This window comes from Balaenoptera borealis, assembly GCF_965194805.1.
Source record: "Balaenoptera borealis genome assembly, chromosome: X".
Lineage (NCBI taxonomy): Eukaryota > Metazoa > Chordata > Mammalia > Artiodactyla > Balaenopteridae > Balaenoptera > Balaenoptera borealis.
The window spans coordinates 100,581,229-100,602,619 of NC_138881.1; the positions used below are offsets into that span (position 1 = coordinate 100,581,229).

The 21,391-nt window shown below is 43.4% G+C and overlaps 2 protein-coding genes and 1 long non-coding RNA gene across 3 annotated transcripts in view; 2 read left to right on the forward strand and 1 right to left on the reverse strand.

Annotated features, from left to right (window-relative positions):
- Positions 1–13,575, forward strand: part of LOC309620774 — a 39,614-nt gene extending 26,039 nt beyond the window's left edge. Inside the window, exon 4 of the long non-coding RNA XR_014239615.1 lies at positions 11,955–13,575. This is a non-coding gene — a long non-coding RNA (uncharacterized lncRNA). The remainder of the gene's footprint in view (positions 1–11,954) is intronic.
- On the reverse strand, positions 4,818–21,040 carry LOC309620159 (uncharacterized protein; the record flags this gene model as incomplete). Its single annotated transcript, XM_082376221.1, has 2 exons — positions 4,818–16,062; positions 20,559–21,040. 2 exons carry the CDS (start codon positions 21,038–21,040, stop codon positions 15,963–15,965), a joined length of 582 nt encoding a protein of 193 aa, XP_082232347.1. The 3' UTR covers positions 4,818–15,962.
- Positions 20,868–21,391, forward strand: part of LOC309620714 (uncharacterized protein) — a 42,702-nt gene continuing 42,178 nt past the window's right edge. The window contains exon 1 of the mRNA XM_082377580.1: positions 20,868–20,979. The gene's annotated coding sequence lies outside the window, so the exon portion shown is untranslated. The remainder of the gene's footprint in view (positions 20,980–21,391) is intronic.

Below are 21,391 nucleotides of genomic sequence, written 5' to 3' on the forward strand. Positions count from 1 at the left end.
CCTTTTACATCCATATATCTGGACTTTGACTCAGCCCATTGCAACCTATGTGTTAGTTTTCTATTGCTGTACCACAAACTTAGCTGCTTAAACCAACACAAATGTATTATATCATAGTTTCCTTGTGTCAGGAGTTTGGGCATGGCTCAACTGGATCCTCTGCTCAGGGTCTCACAGCCCGTAATCAGAGTGTCAGTCAGGCCAGGAACTCTTACAATTTTCACATTTTGGTGTGTTTTTGTAAAAGGCAAAAAAGAAGGAAAATTCTTTATAGAATAAATCCAAAGCTGTGTTTGTATACTCTTTCATCGTTAAGTGTTTCTTTGGTATATTTTTGTCTCGTGTTGTTGACTGTAATACAGTCCCTCGCCTCTGGAGGCTCATGTTCTTGGAAGAGCCAAATGACTTCTTTTGGGATTTCCACAAATCTTGGTTCAGGATTAAATACCAAATTGTTCTTTTTTTAGAGTCGCACTGAGAAGATGACCAGGCAGATCTTATTGCTGAATTCAGTTGTGGTAACTCATGTACCTGTTGTTTTATCAGTTTGAGCTTATTTTGTACCATCTGTTGTTTTGTATCTTGGCAGGAACCTTCATTACTTTCAGAAAACACAGAGAGACCAATTATTAAACTTGGTTTACAGAGTGATCAGATAAGACATTTAAAGTAATAATGTGATTTCTATTGCTGGGGCTCAGAGCAGGCCACCCCAAAACATGCCACAGTGGCATATTGATTATTTTGAATTAAAGTCACTTGAGAAACAGCTGATGTGAGAACACTTTGACCCTCCTCTTCTCTGTCCTTCTTGAAAGCAGGAAATAATTCTCCCATGCAAAATTTACTGTCTGTGTACCAGGAGAGAGACATCTTTATCACCAGAGACAGGGAATTCAGGGCTGAGAAGCCTGTACAAACAAACTCTGTTACTTCTTTACTAGTTTACTACCCCAAACCCAAACTCTGCTTATATTCTTCACTAATTAAGCATCCAAGCCTAAGTTTCTTTGTCCTGTCAATTCCTCACAGATTTATTCTTTCTTTGTCTAAAAAGGTAAAAGCTGCCTGCCTTGGTCTCTTCTTAGGTCCTATTTGTATGAGATCTCTGTACATACGAATTACATTTTTTTTTCTCCTGTTAATCTGTCTTCTGTCAATTTTTAATTATTAGACTAGCCAAAAGAACCCAGAAGGTCACTATTATGACTCCAATGAACTGCATTCCAAAGGCAGTAGGTGAAAGGTAGTGAATACAGTGAGAACATGGAGTATTACTTCCAAAAGAAAAATAATGTGATTTTTCATGTGTTTAAGTTTCTTCAATATATTGTGTGTATCCTGCTGTGTGGTACCTACCACATGGCTGTCTGGGGGAGAGTTTTATTCAGCATATACCTTTTCCTTCCAGGCCTAATATACTTTGTTTCTGGAGGCCAGAAAACAGCCCCACACCCCAGAAGCCCACTCTTTTCTCTTACTTATAAGAACTTGTATTTGGGGGTGGGGTTGGTCAGGACTCTCAGGCAACTCTGATGTTTTCAGCCCGAGCCTGTAAGAGCAGCCCACTGTACACATGACGGTGGACCTGACTGGAAGAAGAGAGCAACACCAAGGTATCGGCACCGGGTATTTGGCCACCAGAGGGACAGCTTTCCCACGGTACAAGGCACTGTTCAGTGAGGCACCCAGCTGTGTGGCAGAGTCCCCCTCCGCCCCATGCTCAAGGGTGACTGGAATGTTCTGAATAGTCATTTTGACATCATGACTCTCAAAGATCCACCCACCTGGGAGTGACCAGCATGATACTCAGGATGTATGGCCCTTAATGTTGGAGGATGGACCTCAGCTTGGAAAATGCCCTGGGACCACTTCTTCCCATTTTGGGGGTCAATCTGGCTGCCTTTTAGTCTTGCATAGAACCTGCCTAACTCTAACTTTGCCTGGAGTTTTTTTTTTTAACATCTTTATTGGAGTATAACTGCTTTACAGTGTTGTGTTGGTTTCTGCTGTATAACAAAGTGAATCAGCTATACATATACATATATCCCCATATCTTTTCCCTCTTGCGTCTCCCTCCCACCCTCTCTATTCCACCCCTCTAGGTGGTCACAGAGCACTGAGCTGATCTCCTTGTGCTATGCGGCTGCTTCCCACTAGCTATCTATTTTACATTTGGTAGTGTATATATGTCCATGCCACTCTCTCACTTTGCCCCAGCTTACCCTTCCCCCTCCCTGTGTCCTCAACTCCATTCTCCAGTAGGTCTGCGACTTTATTCTCGTCCTGCCCCTAGGTTCTTCATTACCTTTTTTTTTTTTTTAGATTCCATATATATGTGTTAGCATACGGTATTTGTTTTTCTCTTTCTGACTTACTTCACTCTGTATGACAGATCTTAGGTCCATCCACCTCACTGCAAATAATTCAATTTCATTCCTTTTTATGGCTGAGTAATATTCCATTGTATATATGTGCCACATCTTCTTTATCCATTCATTTGTCGATGGGCACTTGGGTTGCTTCCATGTCCTGGCTATTGTAAATAGAGCTGCAATGAACATTGTGGTACATGACTCTTTTTGAATTATGGTTTTCTCAGGGTATATGCCCAGTAGTGGGATTGCTGGGTCATGTGGTAGTTCTATTTTTAGTTTTATGAGGAACCTCCATACTCTTCTCCATAGTGGCTGTATCAATTTACATTCCCACCAACAGTGCAAGAGGGTTCCCTTTTCTCCACACCCTCTCCAGCATTTATTGTTTGTAGATTTTTTGATGATGGCCATTCTGACTGGTGTGAGGTGATACCTCATTGTAGTTTTGATTTGCACTTCTCTAATGATTAGTGATGTTGAGCATCCTTTCATGTGTTTGTTGGCAATCTGTATATCTTCTTTGGAGAAATGTCTGTTTAGGTCTTCTGCCCATTTTTGGATTGGGTTGTTTTTTTTTTTTTGATATTGAGCTGCCTGAGCTGCTTGTAAATATTGGAGATTAATCCTTTGTCAGTTGCTTCATTTGCAAATATTTTCTCCCATTCTGACAGTTGTCTTTTCGTCTTGTTTATGGTTTCCTTTGCTGTGCAAAAGCTTTTTTTTTTTTTTTAATTTTTATTTATTTATTTATTTTATTTTTGGCTGTGTTGGGTCTTCGTTTCTGTGCGAGGGCTTTCCTCTAGTTGCAGCGAGCGGGGGCCACTCTTCATTGCAGTGTGCGGGCCTCTCACTGTCGTGGCCTCTCTTGTTGCGGAGCACAAGCTCCAGACGCGCAGGCTCAGTAGTTGTGGCTCACGGGCTTAGTTGCTCCGCGGCATGTGGGATCTTCCCAGACCAGGGCCCAAACCCGTGTCCCTGCATTGGCAGGCAGATTCTCAACCACTGCGCCACCAGGGAAGCCCTGTGCAAAAGCTTTTAAGTTTCATTAGGTCCCATTTGTTTATTTTTGTTTTTATTTCCATTTCTCTAGGAGGTGGGTCAAAAAGGATCTTGCTGTGATTTATGTCACAGAGGGTTCTGCCTATGTTTTCCTCTAAGTGTTTTACAGTGTCTGGCCTTACATTTAGGTCTTTAATCCATTTTGAATTTATTTTTGTGTATGGTGTTAGGGAGTGTTCTAATTTCATTCTTTTACATGTAGCTGTCCAGTTTTCCCAGCACCACTTATTGAAGAGGCTGTCTTTTCTCCACTGTATATGCTTGCCTCCTTTATCAAAGATACGGTGACCGTATGTGTGTGGGTTTATCTCTGGGCTTTCTATCCTGTTCCATTGACCTATATTTCTGTTTTTGTGCCAGTACCATACTGTCTTGATTACTGTAGCTTTGTGGTATAGTGTGAAGTCTTCCTGGAGTTTTGAGTCAGGAAGTACTTCACTGTCCCCTGCTTTGTCTTTCTAGTTATCTTTCCTCATGAACATGCTTTGTCCTTCCAACTAGATTGTAAGTGCACTGAGTGTGGGAATGTAATTGCATTCAGCTTTTCTTCCCCATAGTGCCAGGCACCTGAGTACTTTAGATGTTCTCACAAGATATGTGCTGGCTGATTGGGTTCACTTGAGAAGAAGAGAATATCAGCATTTAGCCTGGGCTTTCTTGCTGGGAGCCATTAGCCTCCTAGGCATGGGCAAGGAGAGAATGGGTAAGGAGTGGGAGGAAGTAAGGGTAGAAGATAGCTAAGAGTTGGAGCAGTAAGGTGGGCAGAGAGCAGGTGGGAGAAATTGAGATGTATCACTTGGGAGCAAATGCCCTTAAACATATGCTATATTAGGAAGGATTATGCCCTCTTAAAGTTTGGAGGGAACTTAATACTGTATACTGATTAACGCATCTGGTCTCCCTTGACATGTATGACAAGGTGACATGTATGACAAGGCAACATGTATAACAAAGATTATTTAAATCACAGTGATTGTAAGAGGGAGCAGAAAATATTCCCATGGAAGGTCTAGCCCAGTTGGGCAGCTTCAGGTATGATCATTACCAGGTGGCTGGAACTTCACAGTACACATTATTTCAGGGCTGAAATTTGTCATTCATAACTTCAAGTTTTTAATTTTATTCAACTGAACTTAAAAGAGCACAGCTGTAAGTGGTCATAACATATTCCCTGGCTATGTTTCTATTCTGTAAGTGTATGTAAAGCCCTGATTAATTCCCCCAAAGCCAATAATCCAAACCTATTCAAGGCTTTTCTTCAGAGCACATCATGAGACAATTTTTTATTTCAAATCAAAGAATTAAGAATTACCTAATTGGAAAAAAAAATTACCTAATTGGGTAAAGGGTAGAAAATAACTTTAATACATTTTTTAAAAATTAATTAATTTATTTATTTTTGGCTGTGTTGGGTCTTCGTTTCTGTGCAAGGGCTTTCTCCAGCTGTGGTGAGCGGGGGCCACTCTTCATCGTGGTGCACGGGCCTCTCACTGTCGCGGCCTCTCCTGTTGCAGAGCACAGGCTCCAGACGCGCAGGCTCAGTAGTTGTGGCACCGGGGCTTAGTTGCTCCGTGGCATGTGGGATCTTCCCAGACCAGGGCTCAAACCCCTGTCCCCTGCATTGGCAGGCAGATTCTTAACCACTGCGCCACCAGGGAAGCCCAACTTTAATACATTTACAATGACATTTGCTTTCCTATGGAAGTGTGAGGGATGAGAAGGAAATAGGTATTCACGTTTCTGAATGTATTTTCATGAGGTGAAACTTTTTTTTTTATTGGGGTATAGTTGTTTTACAATGTTGTGTTAGTTTCTACTGTACAGCAAAGTGGAGTTCCCTATGCTATACAGCATGTTCTCATTAGTTATCTATTTTATACATATTAGTGTATATGTGTCAATCCCAATCTCCCAGTTCATCCCACCCCCCCTTTCCCCCCTTGGTGTCCATATGTTTGTTCTCTACATCTGTGTCTCTATTTCTGCCTTGCAAACCAGTTCATCTGTACCATTTTTCTAGATTCCACATACATGCGTTAATATACGATATTTGTTTTTCTCTTTCTGACTTACTTCACTCTGTATGACAGACTCTAGCTCCATCCACCTCATTACAAAGAATTCAATTTCGTTTCTTTTTATGGCTGAGTAATATTCCATTGTATATATGTGCCACATCTTCTTTATCTATTCGTCTGTCGATGGGCATTTAGGTTGCTTCCATGACCTGGGTACTGTAAATAGTGCTGCAATGAACATTGGGGTGCACGTGTCTTTTTGAATTATGGTTCTCTCTGGGTATATGCCCAGTAGTGGCATTGCTGGGTCATATGGTAATTCTATTTTTAGTTCTTTAAGGAACCTCCATACTGTTCTCCACAGTGGCTGTATCAATTTACATTCTCACCAACAGTGCAAGGGGGTTCCCTTTTCGAGGTGAAACATTTTTGAAACTTCTTGTTTAAATAATATGAACACAGCAGATCTAAAGTAAATGAAAATCTGGCCAAAGGTTTTACTCACTTTTAGCTTCTGAGTTTTACTTTTGTTTTTAACTAGGATTCCTGAAATATTTAATTGTGTAAAACTAAATTTTGAAACGTGACTATCTTTTCCCTTCATATCACTTTCAGTATCATAAAGAAGTAAATATATTATTTTATGTGTTTATTTGTGTCTGTGAGTGTACATATTTGCATATGCACTGGTGCATATGTCATTTTCCATTAATTTGTGTATACATTTTATACAATTTATATTACTCCTAGAACTGACACACGACAAAGCCCTCTGCTCCTTTTACAGATACTCAACTTTAAATACTGCTAGTAATAACTACATTAACAGCGTTGGCTATGTACTTGTGTTGGGGGGCCTGTAGCTGGTGTATTAAATTAAGAATATGCAGATTATGACCTGCTGAATGAGTAGGCACAAGCCACCCACACGGGGTTGGCAGGTAGCTCCCTCAGCATCTGAGCTCCCACTTTGGGAAAGTGAAAATCCCAGGGCCATTTCAATTGAAGGTACAGTTTCTATACACTCACACAAAGGAAGTAAAGTCACAAGATTTATTACTTACAAACTCCAGAAACGGGGGTGGGAGGAGGAACAACCTGGGGGAAGGGCAGTCTTCCATCCCAGGTCACAAGCGTGGAGGTAGAGAGTAGGGTGGCAAGCACCTAGTACTTATAAGGTGGATTGGGGCAGAGGTCACTAATTTGCTGGGGGCGGGGGGAACTGCAACTCTAAGTGGCTATTTTAAAAGGTACTCTGGGAAAAGTAAAGCAGGAACTTGTGGTGGGAATCCTAAGCTCAGGTCCTCATCTAAATGTCCAGACTCTGGGTGCGAGCAGGGTTGTCTTACTGTACAATGCCTAGGCAGCAACTCAAAATAGCTGTTTTCCCATCACAGTGCAGAGCGTGCTCTGTACCTCTAGGCACGGTGTTAGACACCAAGTACATTGCCTCTCCTACTTGTCACAGCACTGGTACAAGGTAGGTGTTTTTCCCATCCTCACCTTTCTAGCTTTTCCAACTATGGAGCACCATACATGTCAGTGGAGTTAAGGGGTTAAAATCAGGTAAAATCAAATCAAAGTATGGAATAAACAAATCTTTACAACACAATTATTTGATAAAGTGTAATGTCAACTATGAGAGAGGGAAAATTTTAAAGTTCTGAAGCAATAACAAAATCGGAAAGGAAAACACGGACCCCAAAACTAAGAAAAAGAGGAAAACAACAGAATAGGGGAAATATTTGCAGTGAATGATAGATAAGCATTAGTTACTTTAAGAATATTTTAAAAATGAGTAAACTCTGAAAGAATAGCACCAAATGTCTGAATGTTCAAAGAGGAAGAGAGCAGACATCACAGGACAAAAGCACATGGAAGATAACACTTGTAAAAGGTGTAAACCTCATTATGTAACAAGGAAGTACAAATACGACTTTATACCTATTTAACAAACAAAACCAAATTTTTTTAAAGGATTTTTTTTTGGCTGCACCGGGCCTTCGTTGCTGCACGCGGGCTTTCTCTAGTTGCGGCGAGCAGGGGCTACTCTTCATTGCGGTGCGTGGGCTTCTCATTGTGGTGGCTTCTCTTGTTGCGGAGCACGGGCTCTAGGCGCGCAAGCTTAAGTAGTTGTGGCACGTGGGCTCATTAGTTGCGGCTTGCAGGCTCTAGAGTGTGGGCTTAGTGGTTGTGGCGCACGGACTTAGTTGCCCCGCAGCGTGTGGGGTCTTCCCGGACCAGGGATCGGGCCCATGTCCCCTGCATTGGCAGGCAGATTCTTAACCACTGCGCCACCAGGGAAGTCCACAAAAACAAATTTAAAATGATAAAACATAATGTTTGTGAGGCTGTGGGGAAATTTGTATGTTGCAAGTGGTAATAAATAATAACAATAGCCAATAGTTATTGTGCCCACCTTCCTCATCACATTTCTGTGCAGGAGAACTATTGTTTCTCCCTTTTCATAGATCAGACGACTGTGACCCAGAAAGGGTCACCAGCCCACCATCACACAGCTAGTATGGGGAGCCAGATAAATAAAGCATTGTTGAAGTTAAAAACCCTATGTTCTTAACCAAAACTGGACATTGCCTTCCATGGTAATATGCAACAAGAACAATGAAAAGATTCATACTTTTTCGCTTATGTATTTCAGGCCTGGAATGTTAGCCTAAGAAACTAATTTTTTAAAAAAAGCCATACGCACAAAGATGTTCATTCATTCAGATATCTGTTGATCACTCATTTTGTGGCAGGAAACAACCTTAGGCAAATTATAAGATATGAATGTAGATGTTAAAATGAAAAATATGATAAAATGTTTGAAAGCATTTCTGAAATAATGTTAAATGGAAAAACCAGACCACGCTATTGGATATTGAAAGCAGTTGTTCATCGAGCGCGGTCGAAGAGCTGAACTGAGTCAGGAAACTTGTGAGATTTGGGAAAATTTCTAATAAGAACGTGTGACTTTTGTGGCACCAGGCTGTGGACTTTCGCATCAATTTTCTGTAAAAGCCCACTTTGCCACCGTGGTTACTCTGCTGATCCCCTTATTGGCGGGCATGCGTTTTAGTTCCTGGGAGGACAACCCCACCCCTCCCTCCTCCTGCCTCCCTCCGCGAGTGGCGAGGCGTGAGGCCACTCTTGCCAAGTTTCCTAGGAGCAGCCTGTGTTTCCTGAATGGGAAGTGAGGGGTGTGCGGAGCATTCAACTTCCATTTGCTACTCCCCTTAACAATCTGTGAGCCTGCAGCAACGCGGGCAAGCGCCTGGGTACCACCTACAGCACCCAGGCGGGACTCTAGCAGGGGTGCAGGGGACCGTATTGTAGTCTGTGTTCATTTGAATTTGTAACCCCTTTCCAATTATACCCATAATTGTTTAATAGATTATAAGACGGAAACAAGCTTTTAATCACTAATAATCACTAATCTGTGTTTAAAGGGCCTGCCTGAACTATGTACTGTAAAAATTAATTTTCCTCCTGAATACTTCTAAGTCAGTAAGGTGCTGTGAACTTTGACACCCTACTGGGGCAGTGGCTTCGTCGGTGCCTCTAACACCTCGCCTGAGAGGCTTTATTCTCTGATGACAAATTGCTCCTACTTTTATAGGAAGGAGTTTGATATTAGCGACTATATGTATGGAAAATTCCCCAAACTTCTGCTTCAGCCAATTGGTATTTCACATTGGAAAAACCCTCCCATAAATAGGCAACTGTTTCTTGTTTTACGTCACTGGGAGAAGCTCCGCAGCTGCGTCTACAGGTAGACGTCTACAGGCTACAGGTAGAAATGTGTCTGGAGTTTGTGGAGGTGTTCTGATAACCAAAAGGTGCTCAGGATGAAATGGACTGATGTGACTATTCTGGGATATTTACTAGCTAAAGATCCTGTGTGTGTGTGTGTGTGTGTACGCATGTGAATGTGCACATGCATGTGTGTGTGCAAAAGAGAGAGGGAACAGGCAATGATGCAGAGCCTAGCTCGTGACTTGGATGGAGAATTGGAGTGTTCCGCTGCCCACCAGCTCCCTAGGATGCTCACCGATTGTGCTAGAGGCTAATGCTGAGTCTGGGGAAGCTCGTCCTCAGAATCTGAGAGGAACTGAAAACAAGGAAGTTCCAAAACTTGGCCAACAATCCAGACCCCAAAGCACAGCCGATGGCTCATGGTGTCACAGATTCCAAATACAATTGAGCAACTATCAAATCATATCTGTGTGTGAGAAGGAGAAAGGGAAAGAGTTGTGGGTACAGAGATAAGTAAACACAGCCCTCTGCCCTTGTATTGTTTGACTCCAATTTACTGATGTTCTTTATTTGCTGCATTTAGACAACAAGTGATATCCAAAGATAAATGTACCACTCATTTACTATTTCTTTAAGGGCAAATATATATTTTAAATATGGAACTCTGGTATTTGATGCACTCAAGCCTTCTTTTGTTTTTTATTTTGCTTTAAATATGAAGTAACTGGACTTCCTCTGAACGCAGGCCTCTGAAATTGCATGAAACACTCCACAAAGTACCTTCATATATATATAAAACATACAGTATAGCCACACAAACCATACTAATCCATTAAAAAACCAAAAGATAGGAGTTCCCTGGCGGTCCCGTGGTTAGGACTCTGCGCTTTCACTGCCGAGGCCCGGGTTCGATCCCTGGTCGGGGAACTAAGATCCCACGAGCCGTGTGGCGCAGCCAAAACACAAACAAACAAAACCAAAAGATGTGTACCTTGATTTGGGTTCAAATCAGCAGAAATGCTGACCATATTCATTCCAGATTCTGATAATATTGTTCCTAGGCTGCTTACCATTCACCCAGGAAAAAGGAAATCACTTTCTCTTTTAAAAAGGACAGCTTAATCCACAGTTAACTTTTTTCTTATTGTATTGTATGCATCTTATATGTTATATGTGGTCTTAAATTCTAATAAACTAATACATGAATGAATCAAATAAAAAAGGACACAATGTGGGGAAAAGGGAATCATTTAAATAGTGCAGGTAGAAGAAAAACAAAAAATCCCTTATCAATAGCCAATAGTTTGATCTGTTTAATTTTATCCAGAAATATTGCATGGGACTATATTAAAATGAATTATATTATAATATATAATGAATCCTTAATTCAACAGAATATGCAAGAACTAAGCACCTTTCACTATGTCTGACTCCTTGTTGGAATTGAGGTTTTGATGTGATTGAGTAGGTCCATGGAACTCATGAGACATCCTTGCAAATTTCTTCTGGTTAGAATGATGAAATGGAACCTGGCTGTTTCGTGGGGCGTTGAGACTGGAGACTGGGCCAGAAACAATCACATTTTGAGACCCTCTTCCTGTCCTAACTTTTCCCTCATTCCTTATGAGTATTTAAATCCTGGCAAAATCGCTTAATGTGACTTTTTTTGAGTTAAAAGGAGGGTAAACTAGAGAGAAAAAGACAGCTCTGTTGCTTAACCTTGTGATGGGGGCTGTGGAAGATGTTAGGGGCTCATTTGCACGCGAACCTGAGTTCTGTTTTTCCTTTCTCTGTGTCTTTTGTCTTATAAAGCCCAGCTGGCCAGAGCCACCTTCTTGTGTCCCACTGGCTACCTCCCAGCCCAGCTGACAACCCAGCTCCCCGGACCCCAGCACCAGCTCTGTGCCCAGCCACTGACGTGGATTTCTTGCTCCCCCTAGTCTCCACCACTTCTGGTTTCAAAATATCCTTTGCTTCGCTCCTTTTTCTACTGTGTTCAAGGGGAATGAGACAGAGACCCTCCCTTGGTCTCTATCTTGCCTACATTCCCCCCACCCAGACCAAGATCCTTAGGCCTGAAATAGAAAATCAAGTTCCAACTCTGCAGTTCTCATAAAAGCCCTAGTTTTGTTTGGGGGCTGAGCTTTGGAGGGAGCCAGGTGTACCAGTGTGCTACCCATGCCTGAACACCACCTTTTAAATCACTCGTGTCCCCTTGTTTGTGAAACACGAAAGAATGGGCTTTCAGAGTCTTTTGTATTCCTATTGGCATAATTAAGGTCTCCAAGCCGTTAGCCTGCTTTCCTTAAGAAGTCATTTTAGCACATGCGTGCAGCAGGCTGTTTTTCATGAGTTGTGCTGCCAGGTGGCAGGCTTGGCTTTGCAAGGAGATTGGAGGAAATGAGGGCTGTTGTCGTGGAATCACACTCAGCTTTTGTGAGCCGGGTGCGCGTTGCATCACTCTCTTAACGCTCTCGTGTTTGCTGTGCAAGGGGGAACCCCAGGATACTGCATGCCTTAAGGGTGGAGAGTGGGGGCCTTAGTGCTGAGACTGAGTGAGAAACCTTAAGTCATCAGCCCTTTGAAGGAAAGAGTTCTGTGCAGGATGGAGGTGGTAAGTGCTGAAGAGCTGAACCTGCGTGTGCACTGCCCATAGCTGGATGAATCTGGGCCCAGGGAAGGGCATGGTCACCCAGAGACTGACATTCTCTGAGACCAACTCCACATGCTCTCTCTCTTGCAGGCCACCCCACTGCTCTGGACTTGCATTCCCTCATCTGTAGTATGAAGGGAATGGGCTGGATGCCCACAGAGGTCCATTCCCTGCGATGCAGAGAGACTACTGTGGTTTCTTCCTTTAACCTGGGTGTCCCCCAGAAGACAAAAAGGTACTTTGCTTGGAAGAGCATCATGAAATGATGAGACTGGTTTCTCTGTTGTTGCCGACCTTTTACTACAGGGCTGGTGAACATTCGTCTCATTTGTCAAAGATGATCTCGTGTGAGTTCCACAAAGGAAAAAAGAGTGTGTGTCTGCTAAAATGATCTGGCTGAGGCAAGGATTCGCTTTCCTTGAGACACCCTACTGTATTGGTTTAATGGGAGGGAGTGTAAGGAAAGTCTCAAATGAATCCCAACACAAAATGTCTTGCAGCATTCTTAGGATGAGGGGTATGTGATGAGGGTTATGTTGTCATAGCAACTGACTCCTGAGGTGTCCACTCAAGGTTTTTTTGTTTTGTTTTGTTTTTTGCCACGCCGTGCAGCATGCGGGATCTTAGTTCCCCGACCGGGGATCGAACCCATGCCCTCTGCAGTGGAAGCGTGGGAGTCCTAACTGCCACTGGACTGTCAGGGAAGTCCTCACTCAAGGTTTTGAGAACCCCAGTCTGTGTTGTAGACCAAGCTGAACTTACCAATCAGGAAATCCAGTGAAGTGTTCTATTTTAGCTTCATTATTTCCTCATTATTTCACTTCCAAGGTCTGACATTTCCTAGAGGAGCCACTTCAGCACCAAATGACTGCATGGCAGATCAGTATGTGTGCTCAGAGCGTGCTCCGTGGTAAGCACAACACCCCATAATCAGAATTCAGGCAAATGTAGTTTTGTTCTTTTGACGACAACTCAAAACAGACTTCATTGCCCTGTTTTGTATACATTTATAGGAACTCTTCTCTTAATTTAAAAAGTCACTTTTCACATCTATTTGGAGGGACCACACTCTTGTATTGCCTGATAAAGAATTGTTTCTGGTTCCTTCCTTTCCCGCTGCCCTTTGTTTCTAAGTACTTGTAGTTAAAATAGGAGCTTGGAATTTTGACGGTCAGGCACTTCCAAGTTAGATCTCCAGGGTTCTCGTTATATTATATTCATTTGAATCAAGATCCAGTCTACATAAATCTAGTTTTTTAAAAAAGTTTCTCCCTCAAACAGTTCATACCGTGGATGAAAACTGTCGCCTGCCATATCAGTAAACAAGGGATGTTGCAGCCACCAAGCCAGCAGTCACTACAGCCCCCCACAACGGTGCACCCTGAGGGGATTCAGGATGGAGAAAAGCAGGAAACTGGCCCTAGATCACTAAGGTGCCTATCAAAGGAATGATTTCAATGAGCCCAGACTCTTGCATCTTCTCAGACATAGAAAAGCACGCTAAATTCAGTAACTTGAGATGTTTGGTTTTCTTTAATTAACAGTAATCTTTTGATGTTCCGACTACCTGTTTTTTTGTTGCAAAACTCCTATATATCGTGGCTCCTCCTTTACCTCTTTGGAGCACTCCCTCAGAGCTCTCTGAGAGGCTGTCTTCCGGGCTGAAGTCCTCAGTTTTGTTCGCCAAATAAAGCATAATTCTCAACTTTTAGGTTGCGCATTTTTTTTTAGTCGGCAATACCTTCTTCCTACTTAATTTGATCACCAACCTTACTATTTTGAAAGTTCACTAGCATGTGTTCTTCATTGTGAAAAACTTTAGAAAGCAAGACTACATCCAGAACTATTAGATTATTGTAATAGGCTGAATCTACTGTACTCCTTACAAGATTGTGCTTATAACTTTTTAGCCAAAACTAAGACAACCTCCCTCAGGTCTCTGTATTTGTTGGTAGCCAGTTTCTAAAGATTTTTTTTATAAATCAAAGTTATTTCATTATGTCAGAATAATTAATTTCTGATCTATGTCTTTGGGATATTTGAAATGTACATTGAGAGAAATTCTCTTTGGGGCACTAATTAATTTGGGGGATTAATTTTAGAAGACCTATCTATCTCTTTGCAAACCTAGACTAAGGGTAAATTATCATCTACAGCAATGCTTTGCTTATTTCTTATGCCTCATGCCACCACTCTGCCTTAATATACCTGGCATCTGAAAGAAGTAGAGACATGTTTAAAAAAAAGAGTGTATATGATGAAGACAGCAGCCACTTACAGGAAAGATATTCACTTTTTTTTTTTGTTTCTCCCAGGCAGCCTGAGCATGAAAAAAGAATGTTGTTAGAGTGTGTCAGACTGGATGTGAGGGTTATCTGGGGGATTTGTGCTGAGCATTCTCTGGCTTTCAGTCTCAGGTTGGAAAGGTTGAATGTGGTCCTTTCCGCTGTGGCCAAAGCAGAGAAGGGGTCAGGACTGGGTCTGACGGTGTCCTGGAGCTTATTTGTACAGGCCCTGTAGTTCTGAGGGTCCTTAAAGCACCGAGAAACCTAATGTTTAAAAAAGGATAGTGGTCAACACTAGGAAATAAGAATTTTTGGTTTCAGAATCATCTGGTGAGAATGACAGTGGGCATACACGGGAACATTCTCGAATTTCTCCCACTCCCCACAAGGTCTGGCGTCTCTGTGTAGCAGTAACATCCTTCTCTCTGTGGAAGCCTGATGTTACAACCACTTGGCTGACATTTGACACCCACAAGTGAGAAAGGTGGGAAGAAGGAATAAAAATTAGTGGACACCATGGCAAAGAGTGTAAGCTTTCCTGAGAAAACAGAGCCTCCTTCACACTGGGAACATAGAAGTGCTGTGAGACTGGTCTTTGATTAACTCCCTTGAGAGGAAGATCTGATGTAACCAAGGCACCTTATCTGTAGTCATTGAAATATTTAATCACTTTTAATATCAAACCCCACTTAAGGAGCCTCACATTGCTAAAGATTACTCAACACCAAAGGTTCAACTGAGAAGAACATAATGCTTTTTAAAAAGTGGGCCTGGCTTTTCACTCTCCTAAACTTATTTTTTTTTTCCCACCCTGGTAGTTTCACACAAAGAAGACAACATGAATAAAGCAAAAGTATGACTGCTTCTTTGCAATGAGTGATTATTCTGGAGCACTGCTTGGGAGAACATCTCCTTATTCTTGCTTTGAGCACCATTAAACCAAAAGTTTCCCTTTTAGTGTTTAACAGCAGAAATTGGGGTTCTCTCAAGGATGTTGAAGGTGACGAAATACATTTGAAGGTGTGATAGTCAGCTTCTCAGCTGGGGAAGGAGCGATGAATATGCTTTCCTGGGCTGGTGGGGGGAAGGAAGAACAGGGAGAAGTGCCTCTTTCTGGCCTTGATGGAGTCTCTTCTCATGTTTCTTTTCAAGCAGCAGAACCTGTGTGCCAGAATGTCTCCTATTCCCCAATCTCCTCCCCAAAGAGAAAGAACAGTGAACAGAATTTGGAGCATACTGGATGAATGCTCTGCTGCCACCTTCCCATGAATCTTTGTGAGCAGCCTCTTAAGGAAGATTCCCTTAGAGTCCAGTGTTCAGCCTGAACTTGTCATCATGAACGGAGCTCATCCCTGTCTGGAAACACACTGTTCTCACACTAGGGACTTACCCCGCCCAATCGTGCATATGCACGTGGTCCCAAAGGGGCAGGGTGGGGTTAAGGATGGAGTGATGGGGGAGAGACGGAGGAGAATAAATGGGTCAGTGCAAACTCACCAGTGGGCACTTGGGAAACTTCTGTGATGTACAGGACCTACTGATAGTGATTCAGGGATGTCACCTCATGAAAGGAGGCCTCCTTGTCATTCTGTTTAAATGGCATTTCCTTAACAGTTTTCATACATACCCCGCTTGCCGCATTTGACACACAAAGACAAATATATGGAGAATTTGCCTCTTTATTGATAATACAAATACAGAGGAGGTATGGGTGGCATGGGCAGCATGGGCAGCCCAGGTGTCAGTGGTATCAGAAGAACCCATCTCCAATCTGGCTCCTGAACGAGGATGGTATTTTAGGGCCCATCCAACATTATGATGGCAAGGTGGTCCAGGGAAACAGATGGTGCATCTTGAAGCATTGATGCTCTCTCATTTCTACTGCACCTGGCCCTCCTATTCTTAAACCAGACCTACAATCAGAGAGGGAAAAGGATTGGTTTAGTATATTGCACAGTTAATGTCATAATGCAAAAAGCATAGCATGCAACTTTATATGCCATTGAGATTTTAAACTGCATCAGGAGAAGCTATTTCCTTCTTGCTAAAATACCTCAGGAAAGTTACCACCACACTCCCTCCCTTCAGCTTACCCTTAGTGAGCTCCCCCGTCTGTGTGCCAAGTTCTGGCTTAGGCTTATTATTTTGTCTCTCTCCTCGCAATTTTAATTTTTAATTTTTTTTTCTTATTTTTTGGCCGTGCCACACGGCATGTGGGATCTTAGCTCCCCAACCAGGGATCGAACCTGTGCCCCTTGCAGTGGAAGCTCGGAGTCAACCACTGGACCGCCAGGGAAGTCCCTCTCCTCTCAATTTTAATATTCTAATGTTTTTTCCAGGTATTGGATGCAGGTTTAGCTTATGAATTGTTGTACCAGATCCTTGCTGTTGATACAATGCCTGGTAACAGGATAAAAATGCTCTGTACCCTGGCGGCTGAGCATCAGCCATTGGCTGCCTCCTGCCCCCTCCTCACCTTGTTGTGGGGGTGGATTTGGGCATGGTAAATAGTGGACCCCATGTAAAGTCATATTGAGGGGAACGGCTCCCTATTTGAAAAGCCTATCTTCAGTGTGAAGTAAATAATTAGTAGGAAGGAACATGTTGGTTGTTTTTTTTTTGGCTGTGCTGGGTCTCAGTTGGGGCGCACGGGATCTTCACTGCGGTATGCGGGCTCCTAGTTGCAGCAGGTGGGATCTAGTTCCCCCACCAGGGATTGAACCGGGGCCCCCTGCATTGGGAGCACGGAGTCCCACCCACTGGGCCACCAGGGAAGTCCTGGAACATGTTGGATTTTTAGACAGAAGGTCTCCTTCAAAGATGTCCAAGGGGTCATTAGTCCTTTGAAATGTCTTGAGAGTTAGAAAGGTGGTCTGGCAAGGGGGCCCAGGGGGGTTGTGACTTGTCTTACTGGGACGTGAGAGTTGCTGAAGCTCTGGACACTGCATTGGTATTTTAGCCTGTAGTGTTAAGGGAAGTTGAGATCAACTCGACCCAAGTTAACAAAGACTCTCAAAAATCTTAGGCCACCCAAGAGTTTAGGGAAAAGAGGCATACCATTGTCACCATTGTCAATTCTGCACGCTCCAACCTGCCCCACCCTCCAAACCTTCCTGGGCTCAGGACCAGGTCAGCTCACTCTGCTCTGGCTACGGTTCCAGGATCCTGGACCGGAGCCGCTGTTGTCCAGCATGGCAGGTTATCCTAGGCACTGCTATTCAACCAGGAGGTCCCAATCCCATCCCTTATTCTTAAGGCAAGAAGGTGGAACAGGCATTTTAGTAAGACAGTCAACAACAATGAGGGTAAAGGTCATAAAATAGCTCGTCCCTAAATATCTGCCTACTATTTTTGCAAACAAACAAAACTGTCAGTTAGACTTCACTATCTTCTCAATATCCTAGTTAATGGGGTTTAACACTGTATTTAAATCCTGTTGAAAGTTTCCAAACTGTAAATTTTAAGTGACACAAAAGGCCTTCTCTCCCTGCCTGAGACCTCATTTTCATTCTCCCATCTTAGGACTTGCAGTCTTTCTGCTGCATGCATAGATAGTTTAAACCAGGCCGGTGTAACAGGGCTCATTTTGGGGGGGAAATGAGTTCTTTGCACACACATGCTCACTGTAGCATTATTTGCATCTAAATAATCAAGGGGCAGATGCAAGTGTGTTGGATAATTGGTTAGGGTGTTGATGAAACAACGTTGGTGATGGATAATTGTTGATACCGCATGAGGAGTACATGGGGTTTATCCTAAGATTCTCTCTGCTATTATTATTATTATTATTATTATTTTTTATTTTTTATTTTTTATTTTTTTAGCTGTGTTGGGTCTTCGTTTCTGTGTGAGGGCTTTCTCTAGTTGTGGCAAGTGGGGGCCACTCTTCATTGCGGTGCGCGGGCCTCTCACTATCGCGGCCTCTCTTGTTGCGGAGCACAGGCTCCAGACGCGCAGGCTCAGTAGTTGTGGCTCATGGGCCCAGTTGCTCCGCGGCATGTGGGATCTTCCCAGACCAGGGCTCGAACCCGTGTGCCCTGCATTGGCAGGCAGATTCTCAACCACTGCGCCACCAGGGAAGCCCTGCTATTATTTTGAATAATAAAAAAACATGTTTTTAAATGATCAGGGTTACAAACAAATGCTGACAAAGGCAGGCTGATAATTTAAGAGCAAGGAGCATGGGGACTGGCAAATTGGGGAAGAATATGTCTCTTCTGAAGAAGATGGCCAGGACTCAGCTCCAGCTCAGTGTTGCTGGGCAGGAATGTTGGGCTAGGACTGCCAGATTTTCCCAGTTTTTCAAGACTGGCCCCAAATCAAAATGTTTATATGAAACCTTGCATTCTTTAAATGTTGGCAACTAACTGAAATATGTTTTATTGAAAAGCATGCTGCCTACCTAAAACAGGTCTGTGGAATAGACTCAGTCTGCAGCTGCCAATTTGCAGCCTCTGCCTGAGAAGCTAATAACATTAAACAATTTTCATTTTCTGGAGCAGAAGAATGTAATTGAAAGCACACCTAAAGCTAACAATCATAGGATGCCACTGTTCTGCCCTGTTGTTTCTCATTATAAGTCCTGCTTCCATACATGCTTTGGTCTCTCCCCTCCATCCCTGCCTGTGAGTTTCTCTAACTTGATCCTTCACTCTGCTTACCTAGTTCTGATCTTAAATTTCTGACCACTGAGGACTAAGACATCATGAGTGTCCAGGACAGGAAGTCCCATGGTAATGAACCAGGTCCCACTTGTCCTAGTCATACTTGCTGGCGAATTTTGTAGCTGTTATTAGTGATAAGCGTGCATCTTGGGAGAGTCTTTTTTTTAAAATAAATTTATTTATTCATTTATTTATTTTTGGCTGCGTTGGACCTTCGTTGCTGCGCACCGGCTTTCTTCAGTTGCGGCGAGCGGGGGCTTCTCTTCATTGCAGTGCGTGGGCTTCTCATTGCGGTGGCTTCTCTTGTTGTGGAGCACGGGCTCTAGGCGCACGGGCTTCAGTAGTTGTGGCGTGCAGGCTCAGTGGTTGTGGCACACAGGCTCAGTAGTTGTGGTGCACGGGCTTAGTTGCTCCGCGGCATGTGGGATCTTCCCGGACCAGGGATCGAACACATGTCCCCTGCATTGGCAGGCGGATTCTTAACCACTGCACCACCAGGGAGGCCCCTTGGGAGAGTATTAAGAAACATTATGCCTCAGAGACAAGGTAACAGGCTGGGAAGGTCAGAGTACCCTGGAGAAGAAAAAGGGGATTTTATGAATCCCCTTTTGTCCCTCATGTGGTCAAGAACATTTTCCTGAAGTTCAGCAGTTTTTTCAATCTCCTTTGTTTCTTTTTCTTCTGTTAAATGAAGTAAAATTTAAACATAATACTCTGTATTTTAAAAGTGTATGTGGTATGATTCCAGTCTTATTAGATTCTCCTGCTGCACACATGCCCCCATTCACCCTCTCTTCTTCATCCTTGTGTGCATAGGGATGTCGGTGGGAAGGTACATCAATATCATCAACCCTGATTATTTCATCTTCATCAGATGTGAGTAGATTTGTTCTTTTTACTTTGGATTTTTATGAAGTCCTTGTATTTTCATAATGCCAATTATCATTTTATGACTAAAATGAAGTATTACATAAAAGAACAAATGTATAGAAATTTGAAATTTTAAAACTGCATCAACATTTTAATCTTGTTGATCTTGAAGAATAGGAAATAAACTTGCATTGGCAGATAACATGCAGGACCCTGACTTATATTTGAATTTTAAATAAACAACAAACAATGTTTTAATGTAAGTATGTCTCGAATATTGCATGGGACATTCTTATCCAGAAATATATTTGTTGTTTATCAGAATTAAAACATAACTCAGCCTCCTGTATTCTTTATGCTAAATATTGCAACTGTAATACAAACATATTGTCATTTCCGTAGGAAATATTTTCAATACTTTGTACTTTTCTCCCCATTCCATTTATATTTTTTAATTCAGGGGAGATTTTAAAAATATGTACTTTGATTTGAGCCATTCCTGTATTATACACACATATACATACACATATATACATAGAGATATATGACACAGTACACACCCATATTATATAATATATATATAGTGTGTGTCTGTGTGTATACGTATATACATATACACACATACCCCAGACACAAGATGAATTCACTGTATTGTTGAAATGGCCTCCGTGAAATATGTCCTGTGTCCCAACGCCCTTCCCTTCAGTTATTTCAAATACGGGGCTGAGAAAGGACACGGTCTCCTGTTCAGCTTAGACTCGGAGAGTCTCCTGAGGAACCGGAAGGATGCAGCTCCTTTCCAGGGATGCGCACAGCCCTTCCCGTCGTTGGCAGGAGCGCACTCTAGGAGAGGGGGAAGGGCTTGGTCGACTCACCTGCAACCGTTTTCAAGGTTTCCTCTGCTTTGGGCGGGTCCGCAGCATCGAGGTTCTGGAAGACAAGGCGCCAGCTCGAGAGCGCCCCCTTTCTTCGCGGCAGCGATGGCTCGGGTGTCTGGCTGTGCAGCCCGGAGGGGCAGGCCTCGGGCTCTGGGGGGCAAGCATCGCAGTTCGTCAAAGAGCCCCGAGCCCGAGGGGACTCCGCTCTCGCTCGCAGCCTTGCTCTCGGCCCGGGGACCGGAATGGCCTCGGGCCATCAGTTGGGTGGCCTCAGCCGAGGCTCCCAAAACCAGCTGAGCGGCCCTCGGCACCTCGGTGCGCCCCTTTCGCTTCTGCATCCTCGTCCGCTGAGCGCGGCCGCCACTCGCGCCGCTGCGGGAGCGAGGAGCGGGGACCCAGCCTCCTGGACCGGGAGGGGGTGAGTGATGCGGCTGCACCTTCGCTCTGAGGAGCCCACCTGCCTTCTGAGTCCGCTTCATCTCTCATCCCGCTTCTGAACGGTCCCAATTAAGCATTTTCTACCTTCCTTGTGCCCATCTTCATCCTTTAATCAATTCATCCGCAGCAACCTCTTATAAATCCTACTCCCTCAACATTCTCACTCTTCCTCAGGTTCTTTCACAAGGTGTCCTGGTCTCCCACTCTCCCTTCCATCTCCCGACTTGGAACAGATGTGGCCAAGCACCTAATACCTGTAACGGAGCAGGAGGCCTTCCCCCATGTCCTCTGCTTTAGCTCCTCTCTGAAGTACCTAGATAACAGTATCTGATGCACATTTCCTGAGTTGTTTTACTGATTTGAAAGCCCCCCACAGAATGGAAGATGTTAAC